This window comes from Carcharhinus amblyrhynchos, chromosome 20 (genome assembly GCF_965287045.1).
Source record: "Carcharhinus amblyrhynchos chromosome 20, sCarAmb.v2.hapA, whole genome shotgun sequence".
Lineage (NCBI taxonomy): Eukaryota > Metazoa > Chordata > Chondrichthyes > Carcharhiniformes > Carcharhinidae > Carcharhinus > Carcharhinus amblyrhynchos.
The window spans coordinates 41,507,449-41,535,196 of NC_137343.1; the positions used below are offsets into that span (position 1 = coordinate 41,507,449).

The window sequence follows — 27,748 nt, forward strand, 5'->3', positions numbered from 1 at the left end:
GACTTGAATACTGCACAGTGGCATGGTAGTTAGCACTGCTGCCTCACAGCTCCAGGGACCTGGGTTCGATTCCTGGCTTTGATCACTGTGTGGAGTTTACATATTCTCCCTGTGTTGGCATGGGTTTTGTCCGGGTGCTCTGGTTTCCTCACGCAGTCCAAAGATTGCGTGTTAGGTTGATGCCATGCTAAATTGCCCATAGTGTCCCAGAATGTATAGGTTAGAGGGATTAGCAGGGTAAATGTGTGAGGTTACAGGGATAGGGCATGGGGTGGGATTGTTGTCAGTGCAGACTCAGTGGGCTGACTGGCCTCCATTTTCACTGTAGGGATTCTATGGTTTCTATGGAATGGTGCATTCAGGTTTGTTCCTAACATAAATTAGAAGCTAGAACACTGCCTATCTGATTCTCTCCCCTTGATCTAAATGCATCAAACCAATTCTATAACACCATTGCTTCTCTACTGATATCCTCTAATTCAGCAATGGCTAGATATCAAATCTGGTAATTTCCTGGATTGTACTGTATTCTCCCGGCAGTGGTGGGAGATACTCTATCCAAATATTGAAGACATTATCCATGGAGAAAAATTGGATTGGGAGACAAAATAATTCCCTAGCAGCAGGAAAACAAGGACGAGTAGAAGATTATAAATTATCTATTGAATTGTGCATGTTTCTGATTGGTTTCCATTAGCATCACCTTTTCTGTTTTGTCAGCGTTGAAGAGATTACGCAGTGATATTGACCTCACCACGGAAATGGATGAGCTGCTGGAGGAACAAACGGCGCTCAAAGGTCAAACTGCAAAGAGATTGTGGGACTTATTCCAAGACCGTTCCGTCCGGTGGCAGCTGCTCATCACCTTGGTGCTGGCCAATGCGATACAGTTGTGTGGGAACGACACCGTAAGTAGGACTGACGTCCACCGGACGCTTAACACCGAGAAATGTAAAATGCAAGCCTTGCTTAGACTTAGCACCTCTAGTCTCACATGAGATAATAGGCAGTAAGACTCCCCCACCAGTACTAGTTCATTCCAGTTCCTTTCACTCCAGCTCATGAAGATATCCTGCTCTTGAAGATCCTCCTTAAATGCATTTTGCCGGCCCCCTCGTCATCTTCCACCGGGTGCTATCCATTCTGCTGCCAATCTGGTGGAGTGTAAATCTGGGAGGCGGAATCTGTGTCCTGCTAACTTCAGTCGTCTCTCCATTACCATGTCCCATAGCTGTCTCTGATCAGGCATCTGTAGTACTTTTCGTTGCAGAGATCATGGTATTCACTTACACAAATCGTTGGAAGTTGCAGGCCAAGTTATTAAGGATATTAAAAAACATAATGGATTCATGACTTTATTAACAAAGATAAAGAAAACAGAAACAAGGGAATTATTGCAAAGTGGTTTCATTGGTGATGCCATCTCTCAGTGTGATGCCCAGGATTTTACATACACAGTGCTGCTAGTGAAAACCTTCATTAGAATATGTTGTTAAAGGCACTTTTAAGCCTTAATTTTTACAATCCTGTGCTGTGCTCCCCCCTTGTGGCTGTATTTCGTAATACATTGTGGTCGAAGAATGAGGAGAGGCAACACAGACTAAAGGGTGCAATTTTACAGAAGGTGCAGGAGCAAAAATCGCGGGATTCACTTCCACAAATCGTTGAAGGTTGCGGGCCCAAGTTGTTGAGGATGTTAAAAAACGCAATGGATCCATGACTTTATAAACAGAGTAAGAAGTCTCACCACACCAGGTTAAAGTCCAGAAGGTTTATTTGGTAGCAAAAGCCACTATAAACAGAGGCATAGAAAGTGAAAACAAGGAAATTATTGTGAAGTGTTGCAAATTACAAGTCAGACCTTAGCTGCAATGTTATCCCATTCTGGGCACCACACTTCAGGAAGGATGTCAAGACCTTGGAGATGGGTGCAGAAGATATTTATTAGAATGATATCAGGATGAAGGCTTTCAGTAATGTGGAGAGGCTAGAGAAACTAAGATTTGTTAGAGTAGATAGAAAAAAATTCCTTGTGTGGCAGAAGACTGAAGGAAATAGTTGAAAGATAATTGTCGAAAAATCCACTAGGGAAATGAGAATTTTTTCTGTAGTGAGTTGATAAGATCTGGAACACGCTGCTCGAAAGGGTGGTGGAAGAAAATTCTTTAGTAAAGGAAATTGGATCAATACTTGAAAAGTAGCAAACTGCATGGTTGTTGGACACATTGGAGAAACTAGAAAGATCCTGTGTATGTTGTATACACCGTAGGGTTAATAACCTGGGGCTTTGCTTGAGCGTGAACATACTGACTTTGTTCAATGTTACATGACCAACTCATTTTCATAACCATATGTGTTGCCCATGATGTGCTGGGGTTGCCAGCATCCAGTAAAGAGCTGCCCAATGTGCATCAGATTTCCTGTCATGTATTGGAGGAGGGACCTGTTCAAAGCAGAAGGGCAAGAAACAAACAGAGCACAGGAGTTGATTATTATTTTACTGGGGAGCCCAGTACTCTTCAACACTCTCTGCAGATTTGCCCTGTGCTGCTCAGTCACTCCACCTGAGTCAGCTGTCCAACTATTGTTGAATTATAGTGGCGAATAACAGTGCAGTGTTGGAAAGAGGGAGTGTTCTTTTGGGTGCAAGCACAGAGTTCATTTGGTTAGAGCTGATAAGCAAAAAGAGTGACATCACACTGCTTGGGATATTCTATAGGCCTAGAAACATAGAATATAGGAGCAGGCCTTTTGGCCCTTTGAGCCTGGTGTACCGTATGATCATGGCTGATCATCCACCCTCATTTCATCTTCCTGATCAAGCATCAACTGTTCCAAGCATCTATCACCCTTTGTGTAGAAGTGCTTTCTAACATCTTTCCTGAACAGTCTGCCCCTAATATTTAGGCCATGCTCCTTATTTCTAGAATCTCCAAGCAGTGGAAATAGCTTATCTGTATCTATCCTATCTTTTCCTGTTAGTTTCTTGAAGACTTCGATCAGATCACACCTTAACCCTCTAAATTCTGAAGAAAACGGGTCAAATTTGTATAATCTCTCCTCATAATTTGACCCCGGTATCTTTCTTGTAAACCTACGCTGCACTCCCTCCAAGGCCAATATACCCTTCCTATAAGGTGCGGGGCGGAATTCTGCCCAAAAAATTCTAAGTGTCGAATTTGCACGAAAGCTAAACCTGTGACCTCTTGTTCTACATTGCCCCATAAGAGGAAACATTTAGTCTACATTTGCTTTATCAATCCCTTTTAAAATTTTATAGATCTTGATCAGATCCCTTCTCATCCCTCTAAACTCCAGCGAGTATAAGTCCAAACTGTTTAATCTCTCCTCGTATATCAACTCCTTCATCCCCAGAATCAATCTGATGAACCTCCTCTGAACTGTCTCCAATGCCACCACTTCCTTCCTCAAATAAGGAGGCCAAAACTGGACACAATATCCAGATGTGATCTCACCAACACCCAGTACAATTGCAACAAAATTTCTCTATTTTAATACTCCAGTCCTTTTACAATAAATGCCAACATCCCATTAACCATTTTTTATTATGTGCTGCACCTGCATACCGCCTTTCTGCAGTTCATGAATATAGACACCCAGGTCCCTTTGCCCGGATGCATTTTGAATCTGCTTTCCATTCAGGTAATAATTTGCCTTTCTATTTTTTCTACCAAAATGGATAACCTCACACTTATCCATTCAAACTCCAGCTGCCCAATTTTAGCCCATTCTCTGAGCCTACCTATATCTGTGTGTAGAATCTTTATATTCTCTTCCCTGTCTGCTTTCCCATCTATTTTAGTATCATCTACAAATTTTGTTATGTTACACTCTGTCCCTGCTTGCAGATCATTTATGTAGATTGTAAACTGTTGAGGTCAAGGACTGACCCCTGCGGTGCCCTGCCAGCCAGCGAAAGACCCTCTTTCCCGACCCTCTGCTTTATGTCAGTCAGCCAATCCTCAATCCAATCTAGTACCCTGCTCCCAGTCCCCTGTGATCTCACCTTCTGGATTATGCAGCACCATATCAAACAACTTCTGGAAGTGTAGATATACCACTGGCTCCTCACTATCTATCTTGCTGGTTATGTCCTCAAAGAACTCGAGCAAGTTTGTCAAGCAAGGCTTTCACTTCATAAAACCATGCTGACAAAGGTGGATTGAGCTTTGTCTTTGCAAATACTCAGTCGTCTCCTCCTTAGCGATGGATTGCAGAACTTCCCCACCACAGAGGTCAAACTAACAAGCGTAGAGTTTCCTACTTCTTGCCTCTTTCCCTTTTTGAAAAGGGGCGTCATATTAGCATGTTTCCAATCCACTGAGATCTTACCAGAATCCAAGTAATTTTGAAATATCACAACCAATGCATCCACTGTCTCTGCTGCTATCTCCTTTAATACCCTAGGGTGAAGTCCTGGAGAGGTCTTTAACCCCATTAATGGGGTCTTTAACCCCATTAATTTATTCAATACCCTCTCCCTAGTGATGGTTATTACACCAAGTTATTCTTCATTAACTACAGTTTTTGGAAAATCTTCATTATTCTCTACCATGAAGAATAAGGCAAAATACTAGTTTAGTGCTTCTGCCATCTTTGTGTTCCCCATTAATACCTCACCAGTATCTCTTCTAAAAGACCAACATTTTCTTTAGCTATTTTCTTCCCCCTTATATACGTAGAAGCTTTTGGTATCTGAAATCATAGAATCTGAGTTTATGTTTCTTGCTAGTTTCTTTGCATAGTTCATCTTAGCTCTTTTGATTCTGTTTTAGTAGCCTTTTGTTGAGCTTTAAACTTCTCCCAATCCTCCAGCTTGCCACTAGCTTTTGCCATTTAGTATGCCCTAATTTTTGCCTTTATGTCCTCTGACTTCCTTGTCTAGCCATGGAATGTTTTTCTGCCCTTTACAATTCCTCTTCCTCTCAGGAATGTACTTTAATTGAGAGGTTTCAGTGTTTCCTTGAACATCCACCATTGTTTCAGTTGTACTTGTCCAATCATGTTGAATTTTTCAGAAGATGTATTGAAAAGAATAGATGAGGTTAATGCAGGTGATTAATGTGATGGACTTTTTAAAGGCTTTTGAGAAACCCCTGTTAAAGATCAGAGTGTGTGGGAATCAAGGGGCAACTATCAGAATGGATAGCAAATTAACTAGAAAACAAAAAGTAGGTAAATCTTTTACTCAGATTGGCTGACATTGCAAAGTGCTGCTCCAAGGCATCTCAGTTGTGCACAATTTACGTGAATAACCTGCATTTAGGAATTAGAAGGACTGTACCAAAATTTGCACCAATACCAAATTAGGACTGTTGTTAATGCTGAGGATGACTGCAACAAATCAGAAAAAAATTTAACTTGCAATATTGGTGTATAGTTGACAAATTAATTTCAGTGCTATGTAAGTGGTACATTTTGGTCGGCGGACACCCAGTCCCTCATAGAAAACAAGTATTTAGGCGTGGTAGAGTGATTCATAAATAATCAATACTGACAATGGAAGTTAATCAAATCGTTAAGCATTGGGCTTTGTTTCTGAAAAAATAGATTTCAAAACCAGAGAATTTGTGTTAAATGTACATAAATGTCAGCTAGATTACACCTAAAGTACCGTGTGGAGTTCTGGATCTCTATATAAGTGTCAAAAATGTAGGTGCACCGGAGATGTTTAAAATAGATTTATAAGGATTAACTCACACGACTGAGCACAGCTATCAGGAAAAACCAAACACGCTGAGGATCTTTCTTCTCGAAAAGAGAAGACTGGAAGGTGACCTGATCAATGTCTTTAAAATTGTGAAGGCTTTTGATAGGGTAGACATAGAGAAGGTGTGGGGGGGTCCAAAACTAGGATACATAAATGTAAGATAATCACTAATAAACCCAAAAAGAATTCAGGAGAAACTTCTCTACTCAGGGAGCGGTAGGGATATGATACGTGCTATGGCAGTATCAGGTGGGAGCTTTGCACTGTTAATAGTAAGACAGTATCTCTAGCATAGTTGCCCAGTCAATGCCTGATCATGATTTCTAACTCTGTATCTCACCACAAGTTGGAACCCTGAAGTGTAGTATCCATTTTGTGACTTATATAAAACAACATTATATCACCTTCCAGATCTCTCACTTCACATATTGTACAAGCTGAAAGGTGCATCTGATCTATTGAAGATCTGTAAAGTTTGTAGACAATAAAAGTCCATTTATATGCTGCTGCAGTTTTTGATTTTGTTGTTATCTGGAGAAGTGTTTGACATTATGTGGTCAATTTAAGCTGTTATCAATCGAGAGACAACTCCAACATTATTTAATAACTATTTGACCTTAATTTCTATTTAGGCCTCCCTGGAAGTATCTGAGGAATGGCCTTAAAGGGACAGGTCAGTTTGGCAGCTAAATATTACAAACATGCTTCAAAGCTCTAACAACCTGAGAAAAAAAAACTGCATAACGTCAGCTATGCGTATACCACATAACAGAATACTTGTGTATCACAGAGAATAGCAGGTCATGTGTATACTTTTTAAGGCATTGTATATCATAGGCATTATTAGGTTCTAAATATATTAATGCCATGTACATCATGGGGTGTAGCAGGTCATATATATAATACATAACACTCTGTATTATGGAGAATAGAAGATCCTGTGTTTATTACAAAACATGTTACATAGCACAGAAAGTAGCGGACCGTGTGTACCATGTAATACAATACATATCATGGAGAATGGCAACCTGTGTGTCGTGTATTATATTGTACAGCAAACAGCAAGTTCTGTGTTCATATATACTATACATTTCACTGCACAATACTTGTATTTCGAGAACCTGTATGTATTTTGTTGGACTCAGGGTTTAATGCTCTTTTCCCACCAGATATATTTCTACGCTGTGTATGTGTTTCGTGCTGCAGGAATTCCCGATGAAAAGATCCAGTATGTCACGATTGGAACTGGCTGCTGTGAGTTCCTCGCTGCAGTAACAAGTGTATGTTTAATTCTCCTTTGCTTCACTGTGTAACAATTCCTCATGTGATTCATTTATTAGTTCACTTGCTCGTGATTATTTACTTTTCTCCAAGTCCCTTTTGTTTCCCACACAAATCAAAGGGAGTAGAATCATCTCCCCATCTTCCATTTTGGCTTAGATCAACGGAGCAACTTAACAGTTCCCTTCTTTTAAATTGAAAGGGATAATGCAAAAGTTGAAATGTGCTTTATGCAGGATAATGCACATACTGAAGGATACTATATGCTTCAGGCCGGGAGACATTATTTTCATGATATTATATAAAGTGAACTGCATTTTGTTCAAGATTGGTTATGTGCAAGGTAATGGCAAATTGGAGAGAGCTGCAGGATAAGATAGAGATGTGGATTGTCCTGTGCATTACTGGCTACACGTATGAGTTAATAGACAGACTGAAATGCTACATGCAGACTAACGTAAATTTTAAAAGATCTTCTGTAATTTCCTGCTGTATAGCAAGCTGTTGATTTTTTATAAGTCATTTTTAAAACAACCGACTGATTCATTTTTCTTTGTGTATTATGATAACTGTGACGGGTGACAGGTCTCTCACTGCAATGCAATGCAATGCATCCTTGAGACAGTCAAAAATAAGCATTATTCACTTTATGGATAGTGTTGAAATATTTGAGGATGAAGCAGGAGCGGCAGACTTTGTGGTACACATGTCCAACCACTGAAGAGCAGCAAGTAACTAAGCCAGTAGAATTTCTAATTACGTTTCCAAAATAGTAAGAAATCATTTGCGAAAGTAACAATCAAACGGTACAATACCCTGGTCAGACCACACCATGAAAACTACATCCATTTCTGATCACAAGGAGGTGATGTTCAAGCATTGGAGGCAGTGTAACAACAACAGCTTGCATTTATGTAGCAGAGAAGAGACTAGTGGCCAATGTGAGATGCTTGCTTTATGAGATGAGGCTGGAAAGGCTGGATCAATCTAAGGATTGACCTTATGAGGATTTATAAGACTGTTAAGGAGGTAGAAAATGTTAATTGGGAATATTACTTTAAACTGCTGAAGCAGCCTATTAGAAGGTTAGTAGGGGTGGTGATGGCCCAGTGGTATTATCGCTAAGCTATTAAGCCAGAAACTGAGCTAATGTTCTGGGGACCCAGGTTCGAATCCTACTAAGGTAGATGGTGGAAATTGAATTCAATAAAAAATATCTGGAATTAAGAATCTACTGATGAGCATGAAGTCATTGTCGATTGTTGGGAAAACCCATCTGGTTCACTAATGTCCTTTAGGGAAGGAAATGGGCCATCCTTACCTGGTCTGGCCTACATGTGACTCTCAACTGCCCTCCAAGGGCAACTAAGGGTGGGCAACAAATGCTGGCCAGCCAGCGATGCCCATGTCTCACAAACAAAAAAAGGTAATTTTAAAACTCTTAGAATGTTTTGAGAAGATTTTCAAAGTTGACCTATTCTAGTATTCTTCTCTACTAGTTTTTCTAGTATTACAGCAAATGTGGAGAATCTTGTGTCTAGATATGAACAGCCATTCTAGGAAATGAGATCAACATTTGGTACAAGTACTTATTGTACTAAAACAAAGCTCATAGCAAAGAGGCAAAGGCTGAAATAATTGTAAGCTGCCACCTCAGCTAAATGTTAAACTACATATAATAGAAGCACAGGCCTAGATTGTATTGTATTATAAAAATACAACCAAATCCTTTATTTAAAGTTTATTTATTTATTCGTCACAAGTAGGCTTACATTAGCACTGCAATGAAGTTACTGTGAAAATCCCCTAGTTGCCACACTCTGACGCCTGTTCGGGTACACTGAGGGAGAATTTAGCATGGCTAATACACCTGACCAACACCTCTTTTGGACTGTGGGAGAAAACTGGAGCAGCTGGAGGATGTCCACGCAGATACGGAGCGAACATGCGGACTCCGCACAGTGACTCAAGTCAGGAATCGAACCTGGATTCCTGGTGCTGTGAGGCAGCTGTGCTAACCACTGTGCCAACATGCCCTTTAAGATCAGAGAATTTGTGAGGATCATGTGCAATGCGGTTGTTAGATGAAAGGCCTGAGTGGCAGAGGCTGGTCACTCCAGGACTTGTGTTCTTTGCTGCCTCCAGGAATGCATTCTGATGTCAGTTGGAGCCTGAGAACCAAATAAACCAATTTTAAAACTTTAAATTTAAACCATTGATGAATAAACCTGGTTTTTATAGACCATGGAGGCGTGAATCAAAGTACATTTATTACGCTGGACTTACACAACTGATTACTGCAATAGTAACCACTAAGACATCTGCAAACAAGGACTGTTAGCACAAAATTCTTCTTCACACAACATTTAGCATGTTAAATAAGCTTCCAGAGAGAGCAGTGGAGCTGAAATCCTGGGATTGTTTAGGAAATAATTGGATTTTACTTGGCATGGAATCCCTGGAAAGCTGAATCAAGGCTGTGTTAGGTGGCTTCCTTCATCTTTAGTTATCTTGTGATTTCTTTCTGACCAGTGCATTCGGCCCATCGATTCTGCACTGCCTCTCCAACTGAGCATTTTACCCAGGCCTATCCCCACAACTTCTCAAATTTCCCTTCTTATCCTCCTAATCTACACATCTTGAGACACTAAGGGACAATGTAGCATGGCCAATCTACCTAACTTGCACATCTTTGGATGGTGGGAGGAAACCAGAGCACCTGGAGGAAGCCTACACAGACATGGGGAGAACATGCTATATTGTGCTAGGTCAGGTTGTGAATGGATTACTACACTGTGCCAGATTACTTGTGAATGGATTCCAACACTGCGCCAGGCCAGGTTGTGAATGGATTACTACACTGTGCCAGATTAGGCTGTGCATGAATTACCGTACTGGTTCAGACAAAATCAGATATTGATTTGATTATTGTACTTTACTAGACCGGGCCAAGTTGTAACTACGTTACTGTGCTGATTCACTTTAGACAGGCTGCGAACAGGTTACCATACTCTACCAGGTCATCCTAAGAATCGGTAACTGCGCTATTATACTGAATCATGCATGTGGAAAACTCACCTAGTGTAGAATGAAACTTAATATTGAATGGTATAAAACCTGGATTTTTAACCTATTCAAAGCCAACACATAAATGACCTGGTATGTGGTGCAGGTTTTAGAGGCATCCAAAAGACCATGCCAAACTGCAGATCACTATGAGCTTCAGAATCAGGACATATTTATGCCAGCTTCTACACTTCGCTGCTGTCTGGACCGTGCAGGAGTTTGGACAGATTTACAGTGTACCCTACCAGATATAGGATGGTTATTGCCTTCACTGGGACAGGATATAGAAGGAGGCACAAGTAATCAACATGTTCTAACAGTGATTTTCCTCCATCAGAACTTGTTTATTGATCGGATTGGACGCAGAGTGCTGCTCATGGGAGGTTACAACTTGATGGTTGGTTGTGGAATATTGTTCACCATCTCACTGACTCTCCAGGTGAGTAGCAGTTTCTTTTTCTAAGTTAACGGCAAGATTGGAATTAGTGCATTTTCAGAACGTCATTCCCAATTTCAGTAAAACTGATATGTGGGTGGTGTTTAGGAATGGTCCATTGTCAATTTTGGGTTTTCGTTAAAGTGAACAGAATGGGTAGAGTCTGCTGAAATGGAGTTGGTATCAAAATTCTGAAACTTTTTGGGACCCCAAGTACAACAGATTTTCATTCAGTAAATTACAGGAATAATATTGAAACGAATATCTGAATATTGATTATCCCAGTTTTACCGCATAAAACTCTGCGGTGTCTAGTATCATATTTTGCACTCTGAGGCAGTATGGAGGCATTGCAATCTGAGTTTATTTTCAGATTAGTACAGTGATGACCAGTATCAAATCTTTATAAAAGACTCCATTCACTGGCAGAGAAGCTTTCCTCTGGCTACGAAGCCCAAAGAGGTCCTTTTCCTCCACCAAGCTGTTGGACAGCAATAAACCGGAATATTTCATCTGTTTAGCAAGGGAGTAAATAAGTGTGCAGGAAGTATTTAATACTGAAAGCACCTCACATTATTTGAGGAGTCAAATGGATGTCATCTGAAACAGTTGTGGGCTGTTTTAGTGATCGCAGTGAACAAGCGCCACTGGTACCAGTTACTTATCCTTAGTCAAGCTTTTCCTACCAATTCCTTCCACTTGTTGTCCCTCATCATTCTCAAATGGACAAGGGGACCAAGTGCAATGTATTCAACGTTATTTACAGTACAAAGCTAGGTGGGACAATAAGCTGCGAGCAGGGTACGAAGAGACTGCAAAGGACATATATAGTTTAAGTGAGTGAGTAAGCGTGCGACAGATCGCATATAACGTGGAAAAATATGCAGTCTGACGCTTCAGAGGAAAAATAGAAGAGCAGAATATTTCTTTGAAAGGCGAGAGATTGAAAGATTGGTACTCTGAGGGTGACCATGCACACAAATCACAGTAAGTTAACAATCGGTTACACCAAGCAACTCGGAAAGCAAATGGGTTAGTTGACCTTTATTGTGATGGATCTAAGTATAAGAAAGAATGAGGAAGTTTTACTGCAATTATAAAGCATCTTGGTGAAACCGTAGTTTGATATTGTGTACAGTTTCACTCTCCCTACCTAAGGAATGAAAACACGCCTGAGAGGAGTGCAACAAATCTTCATTAGATTGATTCCAAAGATGGAGGCATTGTTCTGGGTGACATTGAGTAAACTAGCTCTAGCATTTAAAAGAACTAGAGGTGATCTCATTGAAACATATCAAATGCTGAAGGGGCTCAGCAGGGTAGATACCCGGGAGGATATTTCCTCCACCTGCGGGGGACAAAAGCTATACACCACAACTTCAGAATAAAGGGCCAATTATTTTAAGATTGAGATGAGTAAAAATGTCTCCATTAGAGGGCAGTGAATCTTTAGAATTCATCACTCCAGAGATCAGACAGTAAGTATATTCAAGACTGAGATTGATAAATGTTTGCATAATAGGGAATCAGGATATAAGAATAATGTGGAAAGGTTGTGTTGAAGTAGAATCATATCATATCAGAATCTACAATGCAGAAGAGGCCATTCGGCCCACTGAGTCAGCACCGACTCTCTGACAAGAATATCTTACCCATCTTTCCAGTGGGTTCTGGTCTGAAATAAATCCTCCTTCATCTTCTGGTGACTTTTGTAATGACAATTTTTAAAGCTGGAATTCTCTGTCTCTCCTTTTCTCTTCAGCTAACTTTTCCATTTCCAATTTCCTTTCCTATTTTCTTTCTTTTTGTTTTCTCATTTTTTTCTCTCTCCTGCCTTTCTACTTGCTCTCTCTAAACGCTCAGTTCAAGTTGTTTCATTTGTAAGTGAATCTTGATCAATTCAAGCGATTCACCCTTTGTGGTCTTTCAGGTATTCCTTTCCATTTCAAATGCTGCAATTATGGCTGCTTTTCAGTTAATCCTGACTATAACCTATCTGCAAGTTCTGTGAACTGAGCCTTGTTCACCTTTTCTAAACCTGTCAAAATTACATAGAATCACAGAATCCCTACAGCCCAGAAAGAGGCCATTTGGCCCGTCAAGCCTGCACTGACAACAATCCCACCTGGACCCTCTTCCCATAACCCCACATATTTACGCTAAGGGGCAATTTATCATGGCCAATCAACTTTACCCACACATCTTTGGACTGTGGGAGGAAAGCAGAGCACCCAGAGGAAACCCATGCAGACATGAGGAGAATGTGCAAACTCCACACAGACAGTGGCCCAAACCAGGAATCTTCTACTGTCAGAAAAGTCTTAGCAATTGCAAAGCCATTTTGCAAGTTATCACTGTAAATTCTCACATCACCACTCCTGAATTCAGTGTCCTCCTCATACTCATTGTCTTCAAATTCACCAACTCCACGCCAATCATGAAATTTTTCTTTTAAATCCTGGATGAGCCCCCAGTTTTGTTATGATATGGCAGGTGATAAGTACCAGGCTGCCTCCAGTTCAATTAAACCAGTGATATCCACCACAAGCTTATTTCCTTGTATATGACAACATGGCAATAATATTGCCATAAGAAACATTAAGACTCTAATTTTACGCTCACATAACATTGCTGCCCATTTCACACATTGCACCAAGATCTGATCATTCATCACTCCTCTCCACATTCTCCACAAACCATTGATCCTCAAGTGTCTCCAATTGAAATTCTGATACTTACATTGAAATCACTTCATGGCTTTGTCCTTTCCTCTTGACCTTGCCATTGATGGTTTTACCTTCAGCTGCCCAGGCTCTGGAATTCTCACCCTGAAACTCTCTGGCTTGCTTCTTTTAATCATGGTGTGGGTATGCCGGCGTTGGACTGGCGTAAACACAGTAAAAAGTCTGACAACACCAGGTTTTAGTCCAACCTATTTGTTTGATAATATACTCACAAGCTTTCGGGGTTAGCCCCTTCGTCAGGTGAATGGAGAGTTCTGGCCTCAGACAGAGCATATAAAGCACAGACAGTTTAGAGATTACTGATTAGAATGCGAATCCTTACACCTAACCTGCTGTTCAAGACCTGAAGTGGCTGATAATGTGAGTGGAAGGAGCACTGATCACAGTTTAAAGAGATGTGTATTGTCTCCAGACAGTACAGTAAGTGAGGTTTTGCAAACCCAGGCAAGTCACGGGGGTTACAGATAGTGCGACATGAACCCAAGATCCCTGTTGAGACCGTCCTCATGTGTGCGGAACTTGGCTATCAGTCTCTGTTCAGCGACTCTGCGCTGTCGTGTGTCGTGAAGGCCGCCTTGGAGAATGCTTACCCGAAGGTCAGAGGCTGAATGCCTGTGACCACTGAAGTGTTCGCCAACAGGAAGGGAACAGTCTTGCCTGGTGACGGTCGAGCAATGTTCATTCATCCGTTGTCGTAGCGTCTGCATGGTCTCCCCAATGTACCATGCTTCGGGACATCCTTTCTTGCAACGTATCAGGTAGACAATGTTGGCCGAGTTGCAAGAGTATTTACCATGTACCTGGTGGATGGTATTCTCACGTGTGATGATGGTATCCATGTCGATGATCCGGCATGTCTTGCAGAGGTTGCTGTGGCAGGGTTGTGTGGTATTGTGGTCACTGTTCTCCTGAAGGCTGGGTAGTTTGCTGCGAACAATGGTCTGTTTGAGGTTGTGTGGTTGTCTGAAAGCAAGAAGTGGGGGTGTGGGGATAGCCCTGGCGAGATGTTCGTCTTCATCAATGATATGTTGAAGACTCCGGAGAAGATGTCGTAGCTTCTCCGCTCCGGGGAAGTACTGGACGACGAAGGGTACTCTGTCCACTGTGTCCTGTGTTTGCCTTCTGAGGAGATCGGTGCGGTTTTTCGCTGTGGCGCATCGGAACTGCCGATCTATGAGTCGAGCACCATATCCTGTTCTTATGAGGGCATCTTTCAGGGTCTGGAGGTGTCTGTCACGATCCTCCTCATCTGAGCAAATCCTGTGTATACGGAGGGCTTGTCCATAGGGAATGGCTTCTTTAACATGTTTAGGGTGGAAACTGGAGAAGTGGAGCATTGTGAGATTGTCTGTGGGCTTGCAGTACAGTGAGGTGCTGAGGTGACCGTCCTTAATGGAGATGCGTGTGTCCAAGAATGCAACTGATTCTGGGGAATAGTCCATGGTGATTCTGATGGTGGGGTGGAATTTGTTGATATCATCATATAGTTGCTTCAGTGATTGTTCACCATGAGGCCAAAGGAAGAAAATGTCATCGATGTATCTAGTGTACAGCATCGGTTGAAGATTCTGTGCAGTGAAGAAGTCTTGTTCGAACCTGTGCTTGAAGATGTTGGCATATTGAGGTGCAAATTTGGTCCCCATGGCTGTTCCATGTGTCTGGATGAAAAACTGGTTGTTGAAGGTGAAGACATTATGGTCCAGGATAAAGCGGATGAGTTGTAAAATTGCATCTGGAAACTGGCAGTTGTCAGCATTGAGTACTGAGGCAGTCGCAGCAATGCCATCGTTGTGGGGGATGTTGGTGTAGAGCGCTGAGACATCCATTGTGACGAGGAGTGTCCCTGGTTCAACTGCTCCGTGTGTGCTGAGTTTCAGTAGGAAGTCCGTAGTGTCGCGACAAAAGCTGGGGGTTCTTTGTACAATGGGTTTCAGGATGCCCTCGACGTAGCCGGAGAGGTTCTCACACAGAGTTCCATTGCCCGATACGATGGGACGGCCAGGTGTGTTTGCCTTGTGTATCTTTGGGAGGCAGTAGAGATCTCCAATGCGGGGAGTACGTGGAATGAGAGCACGGAGGGTGCTCTGAAGGTCCGGATCAAAGGTCTTGATCAGATTATTGAGTTGACGAGTGTGTTCTTTGGTCGGATCTGTGATCGACTGGCCTGGGTTTGCAAAACCTCACTTACTGTACTGTCTGGAGACAATACACATCTCTTTAAACTGTGATCAGTGCTCCTTCCACTCACATTATCAGCCACTTCAGGTCTTGAACAGCAGGTTAGGTGTAAGGATTCGCATTCTAATCAGTAATCTCTAAACTGTCTGTGCTTTATATGCTCTGTCTGAGGCCAGAACTCTCCATTCACCTGACGAAGGGGCTAACCCCGAAAGCTTGTGAGTATATTATCAAACAAATAGGTTGGACTAAAACCTGGTGTTGTCAGACTTTTTACTGTGCTTCTTTTAAGACCTTTTTAAAAACCTGCCTCTCACTTGACTTTGACCACCTTTCTTTGTCTCAGTCCATTTTTGTCTGATTACACCTCAAGCCTTTGGATGCTTTTCTGCATTAAAGAGCCATGTAAATGCAAGCTTCTGCTGTACTGTCAGCAATGATGAAAAGGCAGAAGGCATTCATGTCATATTCCTGTGAATGATTTTAAAAAATCTTCTCACCAGATATACGTGTCATGGGCTAGGCCAGCATTTATTGGCATCCCTAATTGGTCTTGTGAGGATGGTGGTGAACTGCCTTCTTGAACCACTGCAGTCTATCTGGTGTAGGTACACCTACAGTGCTGTTAAGAAGAATGCTCCAGGATTTTGACCTAGTGACACTGAAGGACTGGCGATATATTTCTAAGTCAGGATGGTGTGTGGCTTGGAGGGAACTTGAAGGCAGTGGTATTCCCATGCATCTGCTGTCCTTGTCCTTCTAGGTGGTAGAGACTGTGGATTTGGAAGGTGCTATCGAAGGAGCTTTGTGCATGTGTATCTTGTACACACTGCTGCAACTAAGCTTTGGTGGTGGAGGGAGTGAATGAAGATGGTGGATAGAGTGCTAATCAAGCTGCTGCTTTATGGCAGCTGAATGTTCCTGGGTACAAGTGTTTTAGGTGTGACAGAGGAGGGTTGAAGAGAGGTGGAGGGGTGGCACTGTTAGTCAAGGAAAACATCACAGTAGTGCAGAGGGAGGACAATATGGAAGAGACAGGGATTGAGTCACTGTGGGTGGAGTTGAGGAATAAGAAGGGAGAGATTACATTGCTAGGGGTGTACTATAGGCCACCCAACAGCCTGAGGTCAGTGGAGGAAGGCATTTGCAGGGGTATTTTGGACAGGTGCAGGAAGAATAGAGTAGTTGTAGTGGGTGACTTTAATCTTCCTGGAGTGGATTGGAGGGGGCCTAGAGCTGGGGGTACGGAGGGAGAGGAGTTTGTGAAATGTGTTTTGGAAGGGTCTCTAGAGCAGTATGTAACTAGTCCGACCAGGGGAGGGGCTATACTGGATTTAGTGTTGGGTAATGAGCCGGGGCAGGTGGTTGAGGTAGAGGTAGGCGAACATGTGGCTAACAGTGACCACAAGTCCGTCTACTTTAGGATAAAAATGGAAAAGGACGAGTGCCGGCCGAACGGGAGTGTGCTGAACTGGGGAAAGGCGAGCTATAGCAGGATTAGGAGGGAGCTGCAGGACACTGATTGGGAGGGACTGTTAGCTGGCAGGTCCACGGTTGGCAAGTGGGAGGCTTTTAAGGGCAAAATGAAATGGTTGCAGGGGAGGTATGTTCCGGTTAAGCGGAAGGATGGGAAAGGTAGGATTAGAGAGCCGTGGATTACAGGGGGTATTGAAGACTTGGTCAGGAAGAAGAGGGAGGCGTATGTTAGGTCGAAACGACTGGGTACGGAGAGTGCGCTGGAGGAATATAGAGAGAGTAGGAGGGAGCTAAAAAGGGGAATTAGAAGGGCGAAGAGAGGGCATGAAATGGCTTTGGCTGGTAGGATTAAGGAAAACCCAAAGGCATTTTATTCCTATATTAGGAGCAAGAGAGTAATTAGAGGGAAAATTGGTCCTCTTAGGGACAAAAGTGGGGAGATACGTATTGAGTCGGAGGGAATGGGGGAGCTCCTGAATGAATACTTTGCGTCGGTATTCACGAAGGAGAGGGGTTCGGAATCATGCGGTCTGTTAGAGGGAGCTGAGGATCAGCTGCAGGAAATATCTATTACGAGGGAGGAAGTGCTAGGGCTTTTAGGTAGCGTAAGGACGGATAAAGCTCCGGGGCCTGATGGTATTTATCCCAGGCTGCTTAGGGAGGTGAAAGATGAAATTGCTGGGCCTCTGGCGCAAATCTTTGTCTCTTCTTTGGACACAGGTGAGGTCCCAGAAGACTGGAGGGTAGCAAATGTGGTACCGCTGTTCAAAAAAGGTAGCAGGGATAACCCTGGAAATTATAGGCCGGTGAGTTTGACATCGGTGGTAGGGAAATTAATGGAAAAAATACTTAGGGGTAGGATGTATGAGCATTTGGAGCGTTGCGGTCTGATTAGGGATACGCAACATGGCTTTGTTAGAGGGAGGTCTTGCCTTATGAATCTGGTGGAATTCTTTGAGGAGGTGACAAAAACGGTTGACGATGGGAGAGCCGTTGATGTCATCTATATGGATTTCAGTAAGGCGTTTGACAAAGTCCCTCATGGTAGGCTGGTAGAAAAGGTTAAGGCGCATGGGATACGAGGTCAGGTAGCTAGGTGGATTGAGAACTGGCTGGGTAATAGGAGACAGAGGGTAGTTGTGGAGGGGACTTTGTCCGGCTGGAGGCCAGTGACCAGTGGTGTGCCGCAGGGCTCTCCTCTTTGTGGTCTACATAAATGACTTGGAAGAGAGTGTAGGTGGTGTGATCAGCAAGTTTGCTGATGACACCAAGATGGCAGGGTTGGCGGGTACCGAAGTGGATTGTGAGGTGATACAACAGGATATAGATAGGTTGGTGCATTGGGCAGATAGGTGGCAGATGGAATTTAATCCTGACAAATGCGAGGTGATGCATTTTGGAAGGAATAATGTAGAGAGGAGCTATGTGATTAAAGGTAGACAAATTAGGAGTATAGACATACAGAGGGACCTGGGAGCGCAGGTTCACAAATCCATGAAAGTTGCGACACAAGTGGAGAATGTTGTCAGGAAGGCTTATGGAATGCTAGCCTTTATAGGAAGGGGTATAGAGTTTAAAGCTGCCGTCTAATGCTTCAGTTGTATAGAACGTTGGTTAGACCGCATTTGGAGTACTGCGTCCAGTTCTGGTCACCTTACTACCGGAAGGACGTGGACTCTCTGGAAAGGGTGCAGAGGAGGTTTACCAGGATGTTGCCTGGCATGGAGGGGCTGGGTTACGAGGAAAGGTTGGAGAAACTGGGACTGTTCTCCTTGGAAAGACGAAGATTGAGGGGGGACATGATAGAGGTATATAAGATACTGAAGGGAATAGACAGAGTCAATAGTGAGAGACTGCTCCCTAGATTAGGTACAAATACAAGAGGACATGATTTAAGGGTGAGGGGGGAGAGGTATAATTTGGATATGAGAGGAAGGTTCTTTACGCAGAGAGTTGTGGGGGTATGGAACGCGCTACCGAGTGGGGTGGTGGAGGCAGGAACGTTGGACTCGTTTAAGGTTCAGTTAGATAGACACATGAGTGAAACGAGGATGGAGGGTTATGGTAGGGGTTATTAAATAAGGGTTAGAACCTCGGGAGACACCGGAAAGGCAGGCTTGTGATTAACGTTTTTGTCTTTTTATTCCGCAGGTGGAGGTCCACCTCGTTGTCAAACGAGGGGCATGCACACGATGGGTCGTGCGTGGGCTGCTCTTGGAGGTTCCGGGAGTGGCCTAGTACTTCGTGTCGGTGTGTGTGCTTGATCCTGGACCGGTAGACGGGCACCGCAACAGCTCGGTGACTAGCACTGCTGGCTGTGCAGATACATGGATTTGGGCCTGTGTCTGTGGGAGTTTGTGCATTCTCCCTGTGGTTGCGTGGGTTTCCTCCGGGCGCTCCAGTTTCCTCCCACACCCCAAAGATGTGCTCTTAGGCTGATTGGTTTTACCAAATTGACACTATTCTCCCCTGAATCTGGCTAAGTCAGGGGTTCTATTTGTAGATACGCAGGGTAGAATAGGTGTAGGGTGATGCGGCGGCGCGGGCTTGTTGGGCTGAAGGGCCTGTTTCCCGTGCTGGGTTGTTCTTTGTTCTTTATTCTGGATAGTGTCAGGCCTCGAGTATTGTTGGAGCTGCAGTCATCCAGGCAAGTGGGGAGCATTCCATTGTTACTTGTAGATAATAAGCTTTGGAGAGACAAAAGGTGAATTGCTCTTAGGATGTTGACAGTGGGGGAATTCAGTGCTGATAATGCCATTGAATTTAAAACTAGATTGTTGAATTCTCTCTTATTGGAGATTGTCATTGCGTGGCAATTGTGTGGCATGAGCATTGCTTGCTACTTACCAGCAGCCTGAATCTTGTCCAGATCCTGTTGCTAATGGACACAGACTGCTTCAGTATCTAAGGAGTTGCAAATGGTACTCCTTAGATACTTAACATTGTGCAGTTATCCGTGAACATCCCCACTTCTGACCTACTGATCAAGAGAAAGTCATTGATGAAGCAACTGAAGATGGTTTGGTCTAGGATAGTTTGACCTGAGGAACTCCTGCAGCGATGTTCTGGGACTGAGATGATTGACCCCCGCACCGCCCCCCCCCCCCAAAACAACTACAGTCATCTTCTGTTGTGCCAGGTATGATTCTAACTAGTGGAGAGTCTTCCTCCTGATTCCCACTGACTTCATTTTGCTCGGGCTCCTTGATGACGCACAGTCAAATGCTGCCTTGATGTCAAGGGCAGTCACTCTCGCCTCAACTTTGGTACTCAGCTCTTTGTCCATGTTTGAACCAAGGCTGAAATGAGATCAGGAGTGGAGTGGCCCTAATGGAACCCAAACTGAGCGTCATCAAGCAGGTTATTGCCGAGTGAGTGCCACTTGATAGCACTGTCAATGATACTTTCCATCACTTTGCTGATGATGGAGAGAGTGGACTGTGGGGGCAGTAATTTACTGGGTTGTATTTGTCCTTTTTGTGGATAGGACGTACCTGGGTAATTTTCCACATTGCTGGGTAGATGCCAGCATTGAAGGTATATTGGGATAGCTTTCATTAAATAAACAAGTTAACTCTGTTGCTAACTTAAGAGAAATGTCATAGAGTCATAGAGGTTTACAGCATGGATACAGGCCCTTCTGCCCAACTTGTCCATGTCACCTTTTTTTAAAAACCTCTAAGCTAATCCCAATTGCCCACATTTGGCTCATATCCCTCTATACCCAATGTACCCATGTAACTATCTAAATGATTTTTAAAGATAAAATTGTATCCGCCTCTACTACTACCTCTGGAACTTGTTCCAGACACTCACCACCCTCTGTGCGAAAAAATTCCCATGCATCTACTGTCCTTGTCCTTCTAGGTGGTAGAGACTGTGGTTTTGGAAGGTGCTATCGAAGGAGCCTTGTGCATGTGTATCTTGTAGATAGTACACACTGCTGCAACTAAGCTTTGGTGGTGGAGGGAGTGAATGAAGATGGTGGATAGAGTGCTAATCAAGCTGCTGCTTTGTTCTGGATAGTGTCAGGCCTCGAGTATTGTTGGAGCTGCACTCATCCAGGCAAGTGAGCAGCATTCCATTGTTCCTTGTAGATGATAAGCTTTGGGGAGACAAAAGGTGAATTGCTCTTAGGATGTTGACAGTGGGGGAATTCAGTGCTGATAATGCCATTGAATTTAAGGCAAGATGGATAAATGACTTTATCCATTTCTTTTATATCTCTCCCCTCTCACCTTAAACCTATGCCCTGTAGTTTTAGACTCCCTTGTCTATGATGTGATGCTGTCATGTTAACCATTCATAATCTTCAGCCTTCACCTGTTCGCCTCTCCTCACCTGCCCTCCAGTTGGCTCCCTGCTGGATTATGGTTCCTCCTATAATATGCTGCAAGTTGACATTATTCTCATGTCAATCTTGCCTGTAAATATGGGACAGACTATTGACTATATGGGTATCTTATCCAGTGTCGAAAAGCAGCTCGTAGACCAGGGATTGTTGCGTAAAAATCCAGAGTGGGAACTTGAGCTGATTTATTTCACCGATCCATTGGTGATGCGGGTAATTGTGGCACTACCTCAGTGTCCTATCAGCGTAAATTAACTCAGAACATGATATCAAATCTGGGGTAGGTTTGTATGGCTCAGCTTCTCCAGTGGCTCAATGAGCTGTGTAAACCTAGTCATTGATGGAGTATAATTCTTTTGATGCACTATTAGAATGAATTTGTCCAACAATTAATTGCAAGTGGGAAAGCTAAACCTTGCATGTTTTACCGATGCTGTCTGTCTTTACTTAGGCCAAGACCAGCTGGATGCCATACTTGAGCATGATTTGTATCTTTGCATCTATCTTAAGCTTTGGAATTGGACCAGGTAGGTCATTCACTGAATTGTAATCACATAAAGGAAAAGCTCTAAACATTGTAATTACACACTAGGTCAGCAAAAAAAAAGACAGGTTAATGTTTCATTCTGAGCCCTTCAGAACAGGAAATTAAATATGCTTTTTAGTGGAATCAGGACCGAGAAAACCAAGGGAATACGAACAATGCATACTCTAATCACAGCGAGAGTGTTAATGGGCAGGATTTTACAACTTTGCTCAGGCGAGGCTCGTAAAATCCTGCCCGAGGCCAACAGAGAAATCCGTTCTGTGAGCCTCACCCGCCCTGATCCCTGGTAAAATTCTGGCCAATGAGTTTAATGACTTGTAACGTGCAGAATGGAAAAACAAGAAGTTCCATTTTTAACCATTGCCTTGCCTGCCTCGGGAGCTGCTATTGTGCTGGCTGTAAGGGAGCTTTTACCCATTTCCTGGCACTGAAATTTCTCAGCTTGATACTGAAATACCAAAGCATGTGTCTGGAGTCCCATACAGGACAGCTGACTTGGTAGAAGTCACCACTGATATGGCAGTTTTGTGACATGGTAATCATTCTTATCAGAAAATGGCTGGCTGGGTGTAGTGACCAGTAATGTATGAACAATCACAGTCACAAACTGGAACCCGATTTGGTTCATTGTTTCTCCTTGAGGGTCTTCCTTTACACCAGTGTTCTCTGTTGTGAGTCAATTACAATGACCACAATGTGTGAAGAGTATAGTTTCCTATGTTGCCTGCTCATAACAAATACCTCATTACTCTCAACACCAAGTTTGCTTTGTGCACCCCAATTTCTAAATCCATTGTGACTGCTTTGCTCTTAGCCGGAGTAACCGGGGTCATACCGATGGAGATCTTTGACCAAACTGCACGGCCCGCAGCTTACATGATCAATGGCTCCCTGTTTTGGATAAACCTCATTATAGTCGGAATGACTTTTCCGTTTATCGTCGTAAGTACCTTGAACACAGAATAAATTTAACTTAATATTGTGACAAGCTATCATCTCGCCTTCATGTTCCTGACAACTGCAATTCTTGTTATGTTGTGCATGCTTTTTGACTCTTTCTTTATGATGAATTGTTTCCCAGTTTTAAAAATCTTCCTTACCTCCCCTCTGTCCCCATTCTTCGGAGACCTTTGGTATTGGCCTAGTTTGAAGAGCAGAGAAGACCTACTGCTTCTGCTGTTATTTAGTCAGCGGCTGGGAGCTACACAGCAGCAGGCTAGAGTACTTGGTTTGGATAATTTTACTCCACTCTCCTTTAAGAGCAGTCTACTTTGGCTCAGCTCTTGCCCTTCTTCAACACCATTCATCCTGTGAATAATCACTCATGACTCTAGGCATCTTGCAGTGCAATTTCACAGCACCACTAATGAGACAAATCCAAACTAAACAAAACCAAAGCTCATGCTGATTCTAGATAGATTTCTCCTCCTTCTTGGACAGTGGGAACATTGCAGCAGGATATGCCACAAAGACATCGTGGACTGGAATAGAGTTTGCGAATCTCAGGCCAATTACAGAAAGCTACTGCTCCACTCTGGTCTCACAGCCCAGATCTCAGCACTTCCAAGTAGCTTGGGCAATGGTATTATTCTTGGATGGTGTATTGGATGAGCTACTATGTTGAAGGAGGAAAATAAGGTGTTGGAACAGGATCTCCATTCCCTTAACTCCATGTCCATGGAAAGATACAATGCAAGAGGAGGGTGTTTGGCCTTCAGTCCTGGGCTGACTGTTTGAAACTTGTGCTTTTCCAGTCCTGCTTGTACAGCTTAGGACAGATGTTTACCCATTAAGAACCACCTAAGCTGTTCCTGGTCTACCTGATGACTGACGTGGTTACAGAGAAAATAAATAATTTACATTTGTGTAGCATTGTTCACACCCCCAGGACATCCCCAAGTGCTTCACAGCCAATCAGCTATTTTGGATATAGTAACAGAATGAATCAGAGTAACAGTTCGCCCACAACAAGGTCCTACAAAAATCAGTTAGCTCGATTGCTTTAATGATGTTAGCAGAATTTCCGTACTCAGCCACAAACATTCTAGTGGGATCTTTTTTGTCTACCTGAGAGGATAGATGAGGCCTTAGTTTAACTTTCCATTTGAAAGGTCGCTCCTTTGACAGTGCAGCAGCCTCTCCGTACTGCACTGAAGTGGCAGCCTAGATTATCCTCCAATCAACCCATCAAACACCCACCCCACATGTGGCAGCGTCGGCAGATTGTGAATTGAAATTTCAGAGGCCGCTGGAGTGGGACCAAGTCACTCTCGATCCCCAGGAAAGGAGAACGTAGATTATGAGCTCAGTTCTCTGGAGTTAGACAAATCATAACTATTTGATATTAAGGTGGGATGCCTAGCGTTAACGAAGTCTAAGGATGGCATGGTGACACAGTGGTTAGCACTGCTGCTTCACAGGTTCAGGGGCCCAGGTTCAATTCTGGCGTTGGGTGACTGTTTATTTGGAGTTTGCACATTATCCCCATGTCTATGTGGGCTTCCTCCTGGTGCTCCAGTTTTCTCTCTCAGTCCAAAGATGTGTAGGTTAAGTGGACTGGCCATGTTAAATTCTCCCTTAGTGTCCCAAGATATGTAGATTAGAATAATTAGCAATGGTAAATGTGAGGTTACAGGGATAGAGAGGGAAGAGAATCTGGGCAAGACAGTTTGTCAGAGGGTTGGTGCAACTCAATGGGCTGAATGGCCTCTTCTACTAGAACTTCCAGAAAGGGGATTGAGGGGGGGAAACCTGAGAAAAGCAGATAGTTGAAAATGATAAAATTACTCCATCCTTTAGAACAAAAACATGTTTGCTTGCTTTTACCCTGTTTTTCTGCCTTTCAGGAGGGATTGGGCAGTTTCTGTTATGTGCCATTCATTTGCCTTAGCTTCCTGGCTGCTTTATTTATTGGAATCTTCCTGCCAGAAACAAAGGGGAAGACCTTTTTGGAAATTTCTCAGGAGTTTTACAAACGCAATTTCAACGGACGCAACGAGTTGTGACTTGAGAAAATATTGTAATTACTTGCACATATTATCCCTCTGTTCAGCTGTGTTTGCATGACTTCATTAGTCATGTCTGGCTAGCTGGTGGCCAGCCTAGCTTTCCTATTTATTGTCTGTTTCACTGGATTGAGAGCTCAGGGCAGATGTGGATTGATATTGCATATTCATACTAATACCCAATCTTTGTTTCCTTTCCAATGTCCTTTATTAATTTTGCAGGGAGACAGTAAGAGCAATATAGACTAAATGGTAGAGTTCTAAAGAGTGTAGATGTACAGAAGGACCTCAGGATTGATGTGCACAGATCTTTGAAGTTGGCAGGACTGAGAGAATAGTAAGCAAATCATAGGATCTTAGGCTTCATTTATACATGTATTAAGTACAAAAGTAGGGAAGTTATGCCGAACCTTTATAAACCCTTGGTTGGTCCTCGGAGTATTATAGTTCTGGCCAGCACAGTTCAGGAAGAAAGTGTGAGAGTCCTTGACTATGTGCAGAGGACCGTCACTCACCTTCTGTTCTTAACATTTACTTTTCGTACATGATTCTAACTTCACCCCAGAATTGATATCAGTCTTGCTCTCCATTTCTCTTCCTGCCTCTCAAACTTGTCAACAAAGCTTTAGCAATCTCTCCTAACTATCCAACCATGTCTCAGTGTTCATCCCATTATTGATTTTATTTTCTCCCCCTTTTTAAAAATGTCTTGGCACATTTTGTGCATTAAGGACACTCTCCGTTGGTACTTAGGAGCAGGAGTAGGCCCTTCAAACTGGTTCCACTAATCGATAAGATCATGGCTGATCTGATCATGGCCTCAACTCAAGTCTCCTGTCTGCTCTCCCATAACCCTTGATTGTTGGCTGACAATAATCTGTCTAACTCGGCATTGAATAAATTCAGTGACCCAGCTCCTAAACACCAACAATCCATTTGCCTTCCTAATCACTTGTTGTAGCTGCATCTTAACCTTTTGTGATTCATGTGTCATGGTATACTCTCTGGGCCACCAACCTTTGCAATTTCTCTTCATTTAAATAGCATACTGCTTTTTTATTCTGCTTGCCAAAGTGGATAAGTTCACATTTTCCCACAGTATACTTCATGTATTATTTTTTGCTCATTCACTTAACTTATCTATATCCATTTGTAGACCCTTTACTTCCTCTTGACAACTATCTTTCCGAGCTATCTTGCGTCAGTGGCAAAGTTAGCTACGTTTAATCCCTCATCCAAGTCACATCTTGCGAACCTAAACATGGTCCATTTATCGCTACTCTCTGCTTTCTGTTAAGTGAACAATCATTTGTATGTAATAAATTATCCCCTGCGTGGATTTCCTCCCATACTCCAAAGATGTGTGTGTTAGGTTGACTGGCCATACTATATTGTCCCTTAGTGTCAGGGAGATTATCAGGGTAAGTGTCAGGGAGATTATCAGGGTAAATATGTGGAGCTACAAGGATAGAGCCTGGGTGGGATTGTGGTTGGTGCAGACTCAATGAGCCAAATGGCCTCCTTCTACACTGTAGGGACTCTATGATACACCATGAGCTTTTATTTTGTAGAGTAGCCTTTAATGTGGTATATTATCAAATGCCTTTTGGAAATCCAAGTACACCACATCTACAGGTTCTGCTTTATCTATACAAATGCAAGTCATGCTGAAACTTTATATGCATTTATGAAGCCCCTCTAGAAGTATTTATTGTTTGTGGAGCCGGATGTCATTGCACAAGAGGAAATTCATACTTTGCTGAAGATATGGTGAAGAGCAAGAAGACTGTTCCCATGAATAAAGAGGATGAGCAATGAGGAAAAATTGAAGATGCTTAAATTATGCTTCAGAGTCCAACAAAGAGAAGGTAACTAGGAAAGCTAGGTGGTATTTACCGAGTTTTAAATGTCATTCAGATAAAAGAGAGGCAAGGACGAAGTCAAAACATCCAGGAAAATCACATGGAACAGTGGCAGTTGTGAAAGGAGTACAAAAGTGTGAAGCTGTTAGCATCACAGCCAGGATAAAATTATTCAGTGATTGTGAGAATCAGTTAATGAAACAGTGAGAAATTTGAGCAGCTGAACAAAAATAGATGTCAGAAATATCAGTTTAATGGTATGGAAGACAAGATTGCATTATGACTATCAAAATTTGATCATGAAAGATCCAATCGTGATGACTGATCCTCTCCAAAGAAATCAATATGAAGACAGTATTAATTTTCTGAACAATATATGGTCTACGCACTAAGTGAAAATATAGGATTTATTGCATGATGGCACTTGATCTTACCTCAGATTGTGTGCACACTGCAAAATCACTGAATCAAAAATTAGACAGAATTAGCATGTGAGCAGGAGTCCTTAATAATGCTGCATGCTTGGAGAATTAGTGAATGAAATACTCTTGTAGATAACCGTAATGCAGTTAAGCATATTTCAATTGTGATGTTAAGATGTACTTGTTTCCAAAGTTTTCAGCAGTGCCATCTACTCAGGTGATATGAATCCGATTCCTCAAGGAGTCCCATACAAGTATCTTTATTCTGAATGTATTTATGATTAAAGAGTTGACATGCCAATTAAACTGTTTTTAACAGTGTATCATTTCAAAATCCATTTTTAAAGGCTGCAACCAAAATCAACCTCACTGCTGCTGAGGGGGACAGTGTTCAATTCATCGATAATTGTTTAAATTTATTTTACTCATACCTGGGATGCAAGCATCATTGATAAAGCTAGCATTTGTTGCCAATCACGAATTGTCCTTGAGAAAGTGATTGTGCACCACATTTTTAAAGCACTGCTGTACGTGTAGTGCAGGTCCACCTACAGTGCTGTAAGGGAGCCTGGGTCTTTGAAGCAATGACAATGAAGGAACAGCAATACAATTCCAAATCAGGATGGTGTGTGGCTCGTGGTGGTATTTC

General features: G+C 42.7%; 1 protein-coding gene across 1 annotated transcript in view; it reads left to right on the forward strand.

Moving 5' to 3' along the window:
• LOC145356192 (solute carrier family 2, facilitated glucose transporter member 11-like) overlaps window positions 1-27,388 on the forward strand; it is a 55,192-nt gene extending 27,804 nt beyond the window's left edge. Inside the window, exons 7-12 of the mRNA XM_080208803.1 lie at window positions 721-908; window positions 6,901-7,011; window positions 10,416-10,517; window positions 21,715-21,790; window positions 22,625-22,752; window positions 24,657-27,388. Coding sequence (XP_080064929.1) covers window positions 721-908; window positions 6,901-7,011; window positions 10,416-10,517; window positions 21,715-21,790; window positions 22,625-22,752; window positions 24,657-24,815 — 764 coding nt within the window. The 3' untranslated portion in view covers window positions 24,816-27,388. The remainder of the gene's footprint in view (window positions 1-720; window positions 909-6,900; window positions 7,012-10,415; window positions 10,518-21,714; window positions 21,791-22,624; window positions 22,753-24,656) is intronic.
• Window positions 27,389-27,748: the final 360 nt, after the last annotated feature.